Here is a 16,271-nt window from a genome sequence, read left to right on the forward strand (position 1 = left end):
GATTGATTAATAATTTAATTAGTTTCTATGGTTTTAATGTTACCTACATATGTATATTTATAAATGAATGAAAGAGTTTGAAAGCATGAAGTTACGTTACAAATGAAACATAAAAGATAAGATTCATTATGAAAGTTAGTGCGATGTTTGGGGTGAAAAGGGTGCTATGAATGCGACTTACATATTTTAAATGTTAAACTTTTTTAATGATTTATTATATTTCGCAGGTATACGTGCCAACTCCTTAAAGCATTTGTACAGAAGCGGTGGTTTTTATGCAACGCTACTATATTATAACATGAATGTTACATTGATAGTTTTAAGTAAACAATTGTCTTTACAAATTTATTTTTAAAGTCATATATTCAAACTCATGATTCTTATTAACTCAAAACAATTACAACAAATTGAGAGGCAAACGGGCAACAAGCAGTGCCGTAACCCTCCTTTTTAATAGCAAACAATTACAATATATAAGTAATGCTATATAATTTGTAGTCTAAAACCAATAAATTGCTCAAACAAATAAACCTACAAATCTTATACTTATGTAGACAATTGAATTGAACTCTTGATCAATCTCTGAAGCGTGATAAGCTTATTTGTGGGTTATACACGATGATTTATTGGATTAGAGTGAGATTTTTGTAGATGATATTGAATAATGAAGACTTTGTGAATGTATTCGTTGATGATCTTCTATAACCATCTGTTTGTATGTGTATTAAGAGAGAGAGAGAGAGAGAGAGAGAGAGGAGCCATTAGCCAAAATAGATAAAATAAGAAACATCGGACAAAAATAAAACTGATCCATCCTTTGGGACCCAATTAGCCCCAATTTATATTAACACTTAAGCACAAGTAAACAACTACTCAAACTTAAGCATAAAATCCAATAATAAGGCCCAAATAATATTAGTGTTAAACGAGCCCCGCACTCTCACACCACATAACTCGTTTAATCTTTAACGTTGTTTCCTCGATAAATAAGTTAATCCAATGTATTAAAATATATGTTGATAACACTAAAATTACCAACACCATCATGTAGTAGTAGTAGTGGCAGCGGTACGACAGCGAAAACAGCAGCAGTAGTAAGTAGCCAGTAGCAATAGCAGCAGCAGCATAAACCGTAAAAGGGGTTACTTTATAAAATAATAATCAAGTTTTAAAAATGTTTCAATTAAGTCACTCAAATTTAAAAAGCGTTTCTATTAAGATACTCAACCTTTGTATTTTGTTTAAATTATAGGTATTAACGTTTTCTTTTTGTTTCAATGAAGAAATCTCTTTATCTTTTTTTATGTTGATGTGGAGAGATAACTTGAATTTTATTTTTAATTTTTTAAATAATTAACGAGTTTTTACATATAACTACGTATATTTCAAATCTCAGCATCTACATCTTCTTTTTCATTACTTCTTGACGCACAAAAAATCTGATGAGAATCGATTTGAGAATTTAATAACCCGATTTAAACAAAAATTACATAACTGACTTAATTGGAATATACTTTTAAAACTTTATTACTACTATGTGTACCATTTTCTAAAAATTTAGATTATGAAGACAAATTAAAAATCTACCTATACTATTAAAACAAAATAATTCTTCTACATGCCATTCAACTAAAATTGACAACTAATACTATTACCATTTATAGAATTACTAACAAAATTTTAAATATAACTTTAAATGTTGTATTAAATGAGGGTTTTAGATTTTTATGAATGATAATAGAGGTGCACAAACCGGTTTAAAACTTAAAACCGGTTTGGGTTAAAACCGGTTCGGTTTGGTCAACAAAAGTCAAAACCGGTTTATGATCGGTTTCGGTTCAGGTTAAAACCGGTTTCTTACCATGGTATGACCGGTTTCGGTTCGGGTTTTGATCGGTTTCGGTTCAGGTTTTGGCCGGTTTTTGCCCGGTTTGTAACCGGTTTTGGTGGGGAAAACTACAAACCGATTCCGAACCTATGGCTTCAATCAGTTCCAAACGGTTTCTACATAATTGGTTTCAAACCGGTTCGGTTTCGGTTCAGTTTTTGGGTCGGTTCGGTTAACTGATTTATTTGCCCACCAATAAATAATAAAATTTTATTTATCACTATTTATATCTTATGAATTCATAATATTATTATGTATATTATTATATTTAACTTATATTTTCATCGTTCATCATAAGTTACGGTGTCACGTGGTCGACTCCGGTTCAACGTATGGGAACACGGATGTTCTCATGTTCTCACCTTTTTTATTTCCAAGTACCTAACACATTTTCATTTTTTATTTTATCTTTTTGTTTTTTCTTTCTTTTGAACGGCTGATATATTTTTCTTTTACTCCCATTTCTTATTTTGTTACTCTATGCTTCCTTCAAATGCTTTGTCATTCCGTTCTATATGCCCATTCTTTATCGCATAGAATATTGGGTATCTCAACAGGTAACTTTTAACAAATTAACATGCGTACATGATCCTGACAGATAATAAGTAACCAGCTATCTTTGTGTATATTATACAGTTTTACAATCGGATATGAAATTTAATGACTAGTGTTTGCCGCTTTTATATCTCTAATTGGTAGTTTAGTTATGTATAATTTGATACGTTAATAAAAAGAAACATACAGAATTATCAAAATTAAGAACATGTGCCAAAATGCCAAGCTACGAGCAAGCATGAATCGAAAATGTGCTAAATGCGAGCACAATTTTCGACTCTAGTGGAGATATCAAATAGAGTTCGCCATGATAAATGGACTTCCTCTCAAAATTTCTGGAAATAAACTCATCAACCATTCTCCTTAAAATAGATTTTATTTTAAATAAACATAACTGGCTTGATTCAACAAAGAAATAAGTTACATTCTTCTATTTATAATTTGTGAGTTTGATTTAAATACACAATGAATTATGAAAGCTGATCAAACGGTTTATAATGTTGGGCTCTTATGGGCCTAACCTAAATGGGTTTTATCTTATTGCTTTTAACTAAAAAGTCCACATGTATCACTCGATCCATTCTAGTTACATCACTCATGATCAGGGAACTCCTATATAGGAAGCCCAACTTACAAAGGCCGAAACTGCTGGGATAGTCAACTGTCAAGGGGCCGAAAGATTCATTAAATCCGTCTTTCATAGCCGGATCGGACAACGAATCTGACAGGCAGTCGGTTCACTGGTTTAACCGGTCGGACCGGTCCGAACAGCTTTGGTAAAAAAAATGGAGGGTAGGGCTGGAAAAAAGTTTTTTTTTAATAGTTTTTTTCATGGTAAACCGGTTCAACCGGTTCGGTTTCCGGTCGGACAGGTTGACTGTGACATTCGTCAATTTTCGATTCGGATTTGTATTTGTAAACCTGACCCGTTGGGTCGTTTCGATGTATTAAATATATTTTAATAAAGTGATTCCCGACATTTAATGTTCATTATTCGTTGTTCGTTGTTTATAAATTTCCAAACCTTAACGTTAATCGAGCCGTGCGAGTAAAACGCGTAAATAATCCAAAACCGAAAACTTTATAATTTAATTATAAAGTTTGGGTTAAAATGTAAACTTGAAAACTTTATTTAACTTAAAAGATATTTATATTATCATTTAAAGGTTCTTTAAACTTCAGGGACTAATAGTGTAACATTTTTAATTCAGATTATATTAAAATAATAAACCTTACCCAGCCCCTCCCGTCCCCCCCTGTCCCGATTTTCCGGCGAACCTCTGGTGGCCGGAATCCGGCGCCGGAGGAAGCAGTTACACCCTTAAACGCGTTTTTAACTCGAATTTGTTTTTATAAAAATGATTCTCCGTTAATATTAAGCAATAACCAACTAATTAATTGTGATTCCTTGCCGTAAAACACCCTGTAATCGTCGCCGGAAATCACGGATTCACCATTAATGCAAATATCGCGTATACGCTCCACCCCGGAGTATAAATAGATGCCCAAGCTTCATTACAACTCGCTCATTCCTCTCAATCCCCCTCTAATACACTGAGTAATCTGTAATTGGGAATTCTTATGAAATTCTTTTCCGGCAACTGGGTTTTGGCCAAATCTTAACATCTAAAGGTAATTGATATATGCTTTTTAATGTCGTTACACCAATAAACAAAACCCCTAAACTAATTGAAACGAACATGAAACAGATTCCTCAATTGAAATATTAGGGTTCATGTTCTTATGATAAAGAAGATGAATCTGAAATACTACATATATATATTTTCTTATACCCAAGATGAATTGATCTTGTAGTCCAACTGGTTAAACATGTACATCATAACCATGAGACCCGGGTTCGAAACCCGTGTCATGCGTTTTTGTTTTGGTCCAATAACTATTATTAACATTATTATCAAAATCATTTAAACTCTTATTATATTTAAAGAATGGAAACCATAACCTTAACGAATAGAAGATCCAGACCAGTTGGTTAACACTATAAACCCGTATCACCGAGACCCGGGTTCGAAACCCGGGTCAGATATATGCTATTTCTTTTTATTATTATTAATTAATTCAGTTTAATCAATTAACGATTTTAATCATTTAAAAATCATAATAAATTTATAAAAACCTTTTAAATTAAATAAAAATTATGTAAATTAACTATAAAATATATCTCACCATTTTACATATAAAAATCAAGTTTCTTGTTTTCATAAGTCGTTATTAAAAATCGTGTAATAATCGCAAAGTAAACTTTAATTCTCTAAAAATCGTTTTGTTAAAGCAACAATTATATTTTCGACTTGTAAACAATAGTTCAAGCTTTTCGAACATATAAACTTTGTTTTCTCGCCATTAAAGTGCTTAAATTATACTAATAACCAAGTCGTCGTTAAAACATAAATAATAATATAATAATGTAAGAGCCATAAGATTCGTAATAAAATTATAAAATAATAACTAAATTCTAAAAATTACTCGTGCAATTAATCAACTTTAGAATCCCGTTAGAATAGCCGTTAAAATTCGTGTTTATTCTTATTTATAGTTCGTTCGGATTGACCGCTTCGGTTTCCTTTGACGCCTTAAAGTTATTCTTATTCCTTTTTCACCACAACTACTAAGGTGAGTTTTTCACCACCCCTTTTTAATGTTTTAATGTTTTGGGGTAGCATATGTATCCTTATAAAAATTCAAGAATTGTTTCTTCTATTACAAAAATACAATTCGTATATGGACTTGTGTGTTACTTGTATTACTTGCACGATTGGGAAGCCTCATTAAGTATGATCATACGCCCCCCTTTGCACTCTGGTCCGTTTGTGTCACACCCAGACCAAAGGCGGCGGAACATGCCGAGGTGTAACGATTGTCCATAAGCACATGACACTAATTAAAGTGACAGTATTTAATAAACTCATTTCATTTCACAACATCGAAAATGTCACATAACAATTATCCATAAAATAACCATAAACAAGATATCACAAAATATGGCAAATTGATATTGTTCATTTTTACTAATATCCTAAGGTCCTTGATGTCGTTTTCTTCACAATCATAAATCAACCAAGATGCAAACCTGCAACATTTCATAAAATAAAGTTTGTCAACACAAAGGTCGGTGAGCAATTCATAAGTTTAATCATATTAGTATATAATAAAGATAGCCACAAAACTTGCATACGAAACGATAAATAAAAGTGGTAATTTGGATAAATAGATATCGCTAAACACATTAACGACACCTAGCTATAAGGGGATGCCAAATAGTCCAGGATTTTATAGTTATCGTTAATTGCATTACGTTAACGACACCTTGCTATAAGGGGATGCCAAATAGTCTAGGATTTTATAGTTCCACCAACCAAAAGTGATAAACACATAGGCATATAAGCATAGAACACCAAATCAAGCAATTATTTAGGTAAAGTATACAACTACATTTGTGGTTTAAGATTCAAATATAAAGCATTTTGTTGAATAAGTATGAAATGTCACCCCCAAAATAAAAGATGGAAAATGGGGTATGAAGTACTCACCTTCAAGTGGTAAACTTGAAAGATGATAATTTGGAGATTTGTCGGAACGACGAGTTTAACGCACAATGCCTAAAAAGAAAAGAAGTCTTGAATTTAGAAAGGTTGTCTTGAAGGTCTTTAAACAAAATAAATGTTGAGAAATGTAAATAATTAAAGTTCAAGGTTTAAAATGTGACTATTTAAGAATTTATAATAATAACCCTTTAAAAATGTAAGTTTGCTCGAAACCGGGTTAAAGTATCTAACCTTAATATTTACTCAACCTATGTTAAGTAATAAGGTGGGTAAAATGCAAGAATGCAAATCCCTTTGGAATAAAGATACTAAAACGGTTTTTTTTTATCGAGTGTTCAGGTTGTCGGTTCGGGTCTTGATAATTGGTCAAACCCAAAGTCAACTTTCCAAAATATTGAATTTATGAGATAACTCAATAAAATTTAATAAGACTTAACCAAGTATGTAGTTCCATTGTTTTAGAACTAACAACGTACGTTAAGCGAGTGTTCGGTTTTGTCGGTCCAAACTTTGTTTTGAGATCAAGTTGGATCCAACATTTCCAAGTACTTAAGAAAATATTTAAAAATCAATTTGTAACTATTTTTAAAGAAATATACAAGTCTTGATGGCTAAAAAAAACACACTTGTGTGTCTTAAGCGAGCAAGAATCGGTTTGGTTCGGTTTCCATCTCACAACAAGTTCATAGATGGTTTCCACATGTCCAAACACTAAAGAACTTGTATAGTAATGTACAAATAAAAAAATACCAAAAGTTAACAATAAAGTCTTTAAACAAAAGTTCGGTTTTCGGTTCGGATCGTGTTTCGGGTTAAGACCGAGGTAAGATTCTACAAACCCATAACCATAGAATTTGTAAAAATGATTTTAGAAACTTAGATCTAACACTAAGTATGTACACTAAGTATGTTTAAACAAACAAAACTAGTAACAAAGTTCGGTTTACGGTTTAGAGCTATTTACGGTTAAACCGAAGCATAGACTTTTAAAAACCCATAACCATGGAACTTGTAAACATGACCAACAAACTAAAATAAGCAAGATTAATATGTATGAACAAGTTATATAGATGTATATATATCAAGGACACGAAGTCCTCCATGAAGCCTTGCCTTATGGGGTCCGAAACCTCACCGACCGGAATCGGAGAAGTAACTACCAAAGGTAAACAAGGGGTGTATATTATATATATGTTGCACAACCATAAACAAGTATTAATAAGGCTACATAAACTAATTAAGATGAAAGACCAAAATCCTTCAAAAACACTTAAGAAGATAACCTTGAATCTTTGATGTTTGAGAGAGTTTTTTTTTTGGGAGTTGTAGCAAGGGAAAATGAAGAGGAAAGGTGGTGTATATATAGGGTAATGTTGGTGGTCAAATATGGGTGTGAGACACAAGAGTTTTCATGCAAAATGGATCAAGACAAAAACACAAAACAACAAAAAAATAAATAAATAAATAATAAATAAATAAATAAATAAAAATAAAAATAGGATGTTTTCAAGACCCAACAAGTGTGAAACAATATTATAACATAAATCCATCATTTTGATTATAACATAAGCTTCGGTTTACAAATCGGGTCGGTTTACATAATAAACAAATACAAAAACGAATACAAACAAGACCCGAAATTGACGAATGTCACAGTTTGTATCGAGTGGAAAAGGGCCTCATTATCCAAGTACGTTGGTTTTTACCAATTGGAAAGGACCTTACTTGCGCGATTATCCAAGTACGTTGGTTGTACCAACTGGAAAGGACTTACTTGCTCGTTTATCACATGTCTATGAATTGTATGGTTTTTATGTACGTATTTAAACTGTGGAAACTCACCAGCTATATTTATAGCTGACCATATTTTATACATATGTTACAGGTACCGTGATTAGAGGTTGAAGTATTGAAGACACTTAGATTATTTAGGGTATTTCAATAAAAGAACTATTGTTATTATTATGTTTTGGTTTGAACTTGTATTGTTACTTTCGAACTTGTGTTACTTGGCTTATTAAATGAATTAATGTTATTATGGTCACTTAATAGTGCAACGTGTGTTTGAGCAATCTATACGTCACACTCGGGCGTTTCCGCTTAAGCCGGGGTGTTACATTGACCCCCTGTTCGAACCGGCGGATTCTCTAAGAGCCGAGTGAACTACATAGAATTAGACCGGTCAGTGGACCGAATCCCGGTCGGCCCGGTCCGGTTTCAACAACATTGTCACAAAGAATGAGACCATGCATCAATTAGGTTTGAACTTATTCTTGAACCACTTTAGTTTGGTGCCAGCTTAGTCTCTCCAAAGGGTTACAACACTTGGCAATTAGGTTCAAACTAAACCAAAGTAATTAAGGAGCACTTAATGCGCTAACAGATATTGTCGGAACAGGGACGCATGACGTCTTCATCAAGGCTTTCGCGAAAGAGAAACATTCTTTAGCATTAATGGTAGGATATCGCCATTAATGTGAGGATATAGATAAAGAAACTCTCGTTAGGAGGGAGGCCATATAAGTAAAGAGGCACCGGCTAATAAAAGGATATCTCGAAGGCAAAACCCTAAACTTAGCCAAAGACCGTCACGTGCCATGATGAGTAACATTTCAGAGGGCATACCGTTTTTAGCATATCACATTGAATACAAAAACAGTTTATAAGATTCTCCTTATTTACTCTCTCATTCATGACTACCATCGCCATAAATTCTTATCATACCGAAATAATTTCCATTAAGATTCGGCAACCGGAAAAGAACAAGATCAAGTGCATACGTCACACTTATTTTGGGTTCTACAACTTAGATTTTAGAATCTCATCCACACACCTACAATTTAAAATTGGAATATTGGTTTTAAATAATCTATGTCATGTTGGAAAATAGTAGTTCCAACTTTACACTTGGCTGGTGACGGTCCAAACTAAAGGTGTATTTGTTTATAACGGTCCACAACTAACAGAATCCTAACACCGTTGTAAATCACCGGAAAAATAGTTTTGACCGGAAAACTCAAAATTTTCCATTGGAAAACTCAACTTGAACACAACCCACCACCAATTAACTCATCAGTCACCACCAACCAATTGCCACCACCAGTTGAGAACCACCAATTGACTTCGAAGGTGGTTCTAGGGTTCCGGCAACCTAAATAACTGAGACTTTTACTAGAAAAATGTTCACAAAGGTCCGATCTAAGGTTGCAAAGAGGTTTTGGCCCAAAAGATTGAGTTTTTTGACGAAAAATGTGATTTTCCTGGCTAAAAATATTTTTCCGGTGACCTGCAACTAAAGGCGTTACAACTGTGTTAGTCACGGACTGTTACGGACTGAAAGCATTGCAAGGTATGGGACTTGTCTCACATCGGTTGTATGGACAACTGATGTGGGGTTTATAAGCCAAATGGGTTCCATCACCTATCAGACTAGTCTTTTGGGTTGAGTTCTTCTGTTTGGCTTTTAACACGAACAGTTGTAAACTAATGAACCTTTAGTTCGGACCGTCAACCGCCAAGTATAAAGTTGAGATTACTATTTGCTAATAGAGGATAGTTGTAAACCAATTTTCCTTTCAAATTTGTTATCAAGTTAAATTTTTGGAACACAAAAAAGACTAAAAAAGAAGCTTACCTAATTGTCCAAACAGTACCTGAGCCATCAAGACGCCATGGCTGAATGGTTATAATAATCAATGAAGCTTTTGGGTTACCATAATCATATGAACCTTGAGGGTTAGGTCTAGTTGCAACAATGAAATAGTCAAAGCCACATATGACACACCAAACATGACTCTTGCGAAGTAGATAATCCTTCTGTCTCTGGCCTTGGTTCCTAAAGTTAACACTGTTAACTGAATTAGTCAAAGCCACATATGACAACCCAAACATGTATAATTCTAAAACACAAGCAAGAACCAACATCATAGGTTTCGGGCATCACCTTTTACCATACCGGCCTGTCTTTCGCGCATCCGCATCCTTCCACACCCGGCTCATCCCGAGCATTACCATCCCGGACTCCGCAAACCGGTAAACCGGAGATTGGACTCGGGATATCTTCGTAAACCATTCCGCCTCCTCGTAGTTGGAGGCGTGAAGGCTGGGAAGTGCTTGCCCATTTTTGAACTTCATGGCAAGGGGGATGGCGCGAGCGGATAAGTAGAAGAACTCCCGCTTCCACGAGCGAAGACTGCGCTCGGTTGCGCAAATCTTCAAACCCTTAATCCGGGTTATCAACGTATACCACCCCTGGATGCACCTCCAGGAGTAGAAGGTCATCAGGCGGTCAACATAGGGCTCAATGCCCAGAATCCGGCACACCCACTCGAAGTGCCGAATCTTGGCAATCGCCATCGGGTGCACCTCGGTCAGGTGCACACCGTGCCTCTCCAGGACACGGTACACAAACTTTGTCAATGGGAACCTAAGACTCCCATAAACAAAAAATGCAGCATATACCCCGATCTTGCCTCTGGGGGCATCGTACACCGTCTGATGGGGTTCAGGAAACTCAGGCTCGAGAGACTCGAGCATGAACTTCCTGACGACGTACTGATACAGATCGACAGGCAGAGCACACTGGCACTCGCCAGCAGTACTCTTGTCATCGGCTGTAGATTCGAGATCACGAGACGACATCTTGCAGATATGAAAGAAGAAAACGATTTCAAGGGAATGCTCGACTGAGAAGATGAGTATTCGCCGGAAATCGTTCTGAAGATGAAGAGAGAAGTGAAAGTGTGAATTGCAAAGGACCCTCTCCCCCTTTATATACTAATCGCAATTAATGCGATGAATTTAATGCGGAAGAGAGAGAAATCGAAGGTGCAATGAAACTATGACATGTGGCAAAAAGCAAGCTGGCAACAGCTGTTGAAAGGACGCGTACCGTTAATTTCATGGCCACGCTCCCGAAAAATCGCGCCCACGCGCCTGAAAAAGCGTCTGGAATGACCAGGTACTGTCACGTCACCATAACTTCCTGCACGTCCTGACACAGTCAGAAGAAACCGTCGCACGACGTTTCAGAGGTTTGGACTGTTCTTATCCTTTCACCAACTCTTCGAATTTCAAAAAAAAAATCAAAAAAGATTCAAAAGTAGGCGGCAAAATACCCCTTACCTTGGGTACAAAGTAACCATAAGACGGGTGCGGGTACAGTGTCAAGGCAAAACCCTACACATACTTAGCACCCGCAGGGAATTGACGCCAGGAATACCTTGGAAGTAAAGTAACCGTAAGACGAGTGCGGGTACAGTGTCAAGGCAAAACCCTTCACATACTTAGCACTATGCAGGGAATTGAAACCAAGAAGGATCTTCTGGGCCATGCTTGCGGAAACCGGAATAACATCCCCGCATGACGGGAACGTCGAGAACTATATTGTTTGAAACTCCAAGATGGAATTGGTGGTTTTAGCATAATTGATCAATATGTTGAAAACTACCAAAACCCCATGGAGAATCCACACAAGTGGGACTCAACGCTCCTGACTAGCTAGGAGGTTACAAACCTACCCGCTTCACACCCAAAGATCAAGCAGAAAAGTCGGGAATTTCTGCGTGACATCAGGAAAACCGCGGGAAGAATCACCACGGAAAACCTAAAAACTAAACCCTTTTCAAAACCCCTTGCTAAGTCCAAAAGTTCACCTCACTTATTAATAATTCATGAGAAGAACATTGGACTGGGGGGACTTGAAGAGGTAGGTCCCAGCAGAGCCCAGTTGGACCCGCAAGACTCACCTCGAACAGGGACGTCTGCGCAACGACCAACTGCTCCAGCAGGACCCACCATGCTCAGAGAACCTTACGCGCAGTACGCCAGCTGTACCCGCAGGGAAAGCCTCCCAATGGTGAAGTACCCCGCCTGTTCCCGCAGCTGCGGATACAAGCCATCAGGGAAGGCTACCCGCACTAACAGCAAGGCTACACGCACAAGGCATTAGCTACTTCAGTAGTCACATGAAGGAATGAGCAAGGCGGGAATACTCCCGCCTAAATGAGCCAGTCCATATGCTTCTGGAAGATCTTTCGTATTATACCTACTAAGGTATGGGCATAACAGACGATTTGACCAGAACAGCCCATGAACCAATCACAGGGTGACAGCTCACCGACAACAGTACGATGAGGAGCACCCTCTAGTACTGTTTGTCACTATTAGCCGCTGCCTACTCACCAACCCTTACTATGGGACGTGCGCAGCCTACAGTTGGTGGAACAGTGCATAGCCGGCAGTAAAGGAACAGTATACAGCCGACCTTGTTACTGTCGGCCGTAACCTATCCACCAACCAGCATGGCCTGTGCATAGTCCACTGTTGGTAGAACAGGAATACTATTCAGCCGGCTGTACCTTCTAAAGAACCTACCTTCGGCTATAAATACTCCAACACCTTGGAATGGTAAGGACATCATCTGATATCTCATTCTTATCTAGCAATCTCTTAATATACACTTATATTCAGAGCAATCTAGTCTGATTCTCACGCCGGAGGGTGGTCACAAGGAGGAACCCCCCCCCCCCTTCTCAGTGACGAGCTTACGGTGTCTGTTTTGCAGGTCACCTGAAGAACAACCTTCTCTGCCAGACCTCATCTTCGTGGGAAACATTACTTAACCCCCAGATTATCTATAATCTGCTCAGGGTTCACTTAGTGTTTCTTCACTCATGCATATGAAAAAATATGCCTGATCCAGTTACACGTCACAAAGGCTTTGGGTTTCGGGTTTTTCTGTTGGTTTAGGTTCGTTTGTCATCCCCACTTGTGTCGTGCATTCATACGAGATTATGTGAACGATGGTTACATGATGATCTATGCAAAAGATTATGAATTAATTGTGTTAAATGAAACTTGAATGTGAAGGGGTGAAGGGAATAAAAGGATATGTTATAATGAACATAGTCACATGTGATATGCTATAATTTGTGCAGTACAATATTGTTCTGGTATTAGCTTCGGCATTTTCAGTATCGGCCTGACCTCATGATCTTTGTCGTGAATATTCTTTTGCACATGCTTGCACCGGTGACTTCACAAGAATATAGTTGCACACTTTAACTACCCAAAGACGATTAATATTGAACATTTATTTTTGTTATATCTTATGCTTATGTTTACTAAATAATATTTTTAGGCAATTACTTTAAAGTTGTTAATATTGTTTGTATTAAAAAACTATAATATGAATATTGAAAACGGAATTCTGTTCGGTAATTTACAATATGCAAGTTTTGTATTGTAAATTAGCATAGCTAATTTTTTTTAACTGAGTACAGGTATCACACTGAACCTATAAAACTGAACAACATTGGCACCTTTAATGTTATTTACTTTTGTGGTTTTTTAGATTTCGACACAAGTCGGTTTCAATAATTTTGCATTGTTGGTAAAGGTGTAAATCTTTGGTGTAGCAAAATAATATGGAGGTTTCTCAATTCACCACGCAAATGAAACCTCTTTGTTTCTTACAAAATTCACTCTTGTTTATTACACCTTAAGCTTCACAAAGTCTTAACATTTTTCTAAGCTTACATGAATAAAATAATGAGCTAGTTACTTGCATGATCTATGTGATTTACATAGATTACAGGTTTGGTTCCCATATTTTTAAAATTACAATATGGTCTCTAATTGTTTACAAACTGTAACACTGTTCAGTTTTATCACTTAAGTTAATGCGAAATGACATAAATACCACAAATAACTATGATATACATAAAGAAGTTATAAAAATATTATATACATGCTTCTTGCATAAAGTATATCAATCAAAATCTTTTTGTTCAAGACTCTTCTATTATATATAATGGAGAATTATACTCTTCTACTATGTACAAAAGTTCATTGTTACCGGACAATATTCTTCATCCCACAAAGGATTTGATACCCATTTGCCTAACCAAAAGAAAAACGAATGTGGGCCCGGTAGGTTACGTGGAGAGGAAGAAGAATCGAGCGAGCATCTCACAGTCTCGCGTCATTTTGTTAATATGATTTGGCAATCCATGAGCGAGTTCCCTCAATCTTTGCTTTCTTGGTGTGGAACCTTCTTAATTATGGTGCACGAGTCTAGCAACTTTGGACATCAAAAGAAAAAAGGCGTTTAACAAGATTATCCTCACGACTTGTTATGTATTTGAAAATCAAGAAATTAAGTTATCTTTGAAAACAAATCGGCGAACTTAAGCAAAACTTTGAACAACATTAAGTCTTTGGATCAACAACCGCTCTCCTTTAATTACTATTTTACAACATGATCGGTGTAAGCCTTTTCTACTTCTCGGTTTTTCCGACTATCTCGCTAGCGGTTTAATGAAGGTTTTCTTATTTAATTAAAAAAAAAGGTCTACCATACACAGCTTTTAACTAACAAGGGACATCTTCCTTTTTTTCTTTTTTTTTTTCCCTATTTTTACTCTATTTTCTCTCTCATCCTAAAAAAAGTAAAAGAATAAAAAAAACATATAAAAGTTAGCAACAAGTGACGCACACATCCATCATGCACACGTCATATAAAAAAGTCAACTTCCTCATGCCACCGGAAAAACACCTCCGGTGACCGGACTGACAAGCTCATCCAACCCTTCAAAAAAGTCATCATCAATCATCGAATCAAAGGTTTCGTCTTCGGTGGTGTTGTCATTGGTCTTTTCGGCCGCCTGAGAAGCCGCCGGAGATGAAGTGGGCTTGGTTCGGGTACTTCCGGCTAAAGAATTCCGGCGAGTTGGAGCCTGGTGGTTGTGTTCACCGGTGTAGGTGACGGTGAACATATTCGGGTCGGATTTGTTTCGCTCCATTTGCTTTCGGGCTAAACACTCCTTCAATGTGCTACATTTGTAGTATCCTCTGTTCATCAAAACATTAAAAATTAAAAATAAAAAAAAACAATATTATTAATTAAATAAATAAGAATTCAAGATATTTAAAACAATCATTTAATTTGTAATAAATGAAAAAAAAATACACATTTCGATAGTTTATAACAAAACACTTATTAGATGGAGAAGAATTATTTTTATCATAAACTTGCAATATTTTTAACTAATAAACACGTGACTATATTCAGACATTTTTAGTATATAAATTTAAAAAATCACAAAAAAAAAAAAAAAAAAAAAAAAATTCTATATGAACAAATTAAGTTTAAAATGAAAATTGATTATCATCTCACCGTCACACTTTGAGTTATCATATCTCAAAATATCTTTTTATCATTTTTAAATTAGTTTTTTTTGTTTTTGAAAAGGCAACTAACTATTTAATATGCATTTATTCATCCAGTGTAAACAAGGGTATTTAACCAAATAAAAAATAAATAAAAATATAAAATTACAACCTTGGGTATGGAGAGCCTTTGATGGGTTTTTGACCATATTTTCTCCAACACCATGCATCAGAGGATACTTTATCGGCAGGCACCTGAAAAACCACCTTCGTTTGATTCTTTCTGTAAAACAATAAATCAAACAAATAAATATTTGTTTAAATTAATAATAAATAAATCCTATGTAATCATTTAATTTTTTGTCACAATTATAATTATAGTTATAACTCCAGATTTAACAAAACACCCAGAGAGAAAATGTCAAGAAAAAAAATGTGTTTTTTATTTTATTTTTTTATTTTTTACTACTTTTACCTTTTCTTGGACCTTGCACTTTGTGCATTAGAAGTTGTACATCTAGGCACACCAAAAGATTGTTGTTTTCCGTTAACTTGCTTTTGCTGATGGTGATGGTAGTTAAGAGGTGGATCTTGTAAGCCTCCAATAACAGAGAGGGGTGAGAATGGCAAATTTTGAAAAGGTAGAGGTGGTTTTGGTACATTCGGAAACTGAAGGGGGTAGTTTAGAACATTCAAACGTTGTTCAATACTATTAACATTTGATTCATTTCTTGTTAGAAATGGATTTGGAAAAAAGTCAAACCGAATAATGTTTTCATTTTTAGGCCATGAAAAACTTGCTCCGGCGTCGGCGGTGGGGGTGACGGTGGTGGTGATGGGGGCGGCGGTGGAGGAAGAGGATGAAGAAGTGGTGGGATAAAAGGCTCTGACCACTGCATGTAAATCCCAATCACCCTCCATGGGTTGACTTTTTTTGTAGTTTTTAGTGAGAGAAACAATGCGTTGACTTTTTAGAGAGAGAGTGAATGTTGGTGAGAGATTTTGAGGTTGAAATGGAAAAGGGAATGGTTTTATAATATATATATATAGAGAGAGGGAGAGAGAGAGAGAGAGAGAGAAGGGCAGCCGGC

At 36.0% G+C, this 16,271-nt stretch overlaps 1 protein-coding gene across 1 annotated transcript; it reads right to left on the reverse strand.

Annotated features, from left to right (window-relative positions):
• Positions 1–14,546: 14,546 nt before the first annotated feature.
• LOC143563043 (WRKY transcription factor 22-like) lies at positions 14,547–16,101 on the reverse strand. Its single transcript, XM_077050684.1, has 3 exons — positions 15,656–16,101; positions 15,353–15,463; positions 14,547–14,862 (listed from the first exon to the last, which is right to left on the reverse strand). Exons 1-3 carry the CDS (start codon positions 16,099–16,101, stop codon positions 14,547–14,549), a joined length of 873 nt encoding a protein of 290 aa, XP_076906799.1.
• Positions 16,102–16,271: the final 170 nt, after the last annotated feature.

Source organism: Bidens hawaiensis, unplaced genomic scaffold (assembly GCF_021521415.1).
Source record: "Bidens hawaiensis isolate Kalapana, Puna unplaced genomic scaffold, B.hawaiensis_p1.1 tig00021201_1, whole genome shotgun sequence".
Classification (NCBI taxonomy): Eukaryota; Viridiplantae; Streptophyta; class Magnoliopsida; order Asterales; family Asteraceae; genus Bidens; species Bidens hawaiensis.

What these genes read in the sequence shown, in the direction of transcription:
- LOC143563043 (XM_077050684.1), bottom strand. Translation starts at nt 16,101, where the DNA reads ATGGAGGGTGATTGGGATTTACATGCAGTGGTCAGAGCCTTTTATCCC. An exon ending in AGTGCAAGGTCCAAGAAAAG is followed by an intron (nt 15,464 to 15,655) that starts GTAAAAGTAGTA and finishes ATTGTTTTACAG; the next exon opens with AAAGAATCAAACGAAGGTGG. An exon ending in AAAGGCTCTCCATACCCAAG is followed by an intron (nt 14,863 to 15,352) that starts GTTGTAATTTTA and finishes TTTGATGAACAG; the next exon opens with AGGATACTACAAATGTAGCA.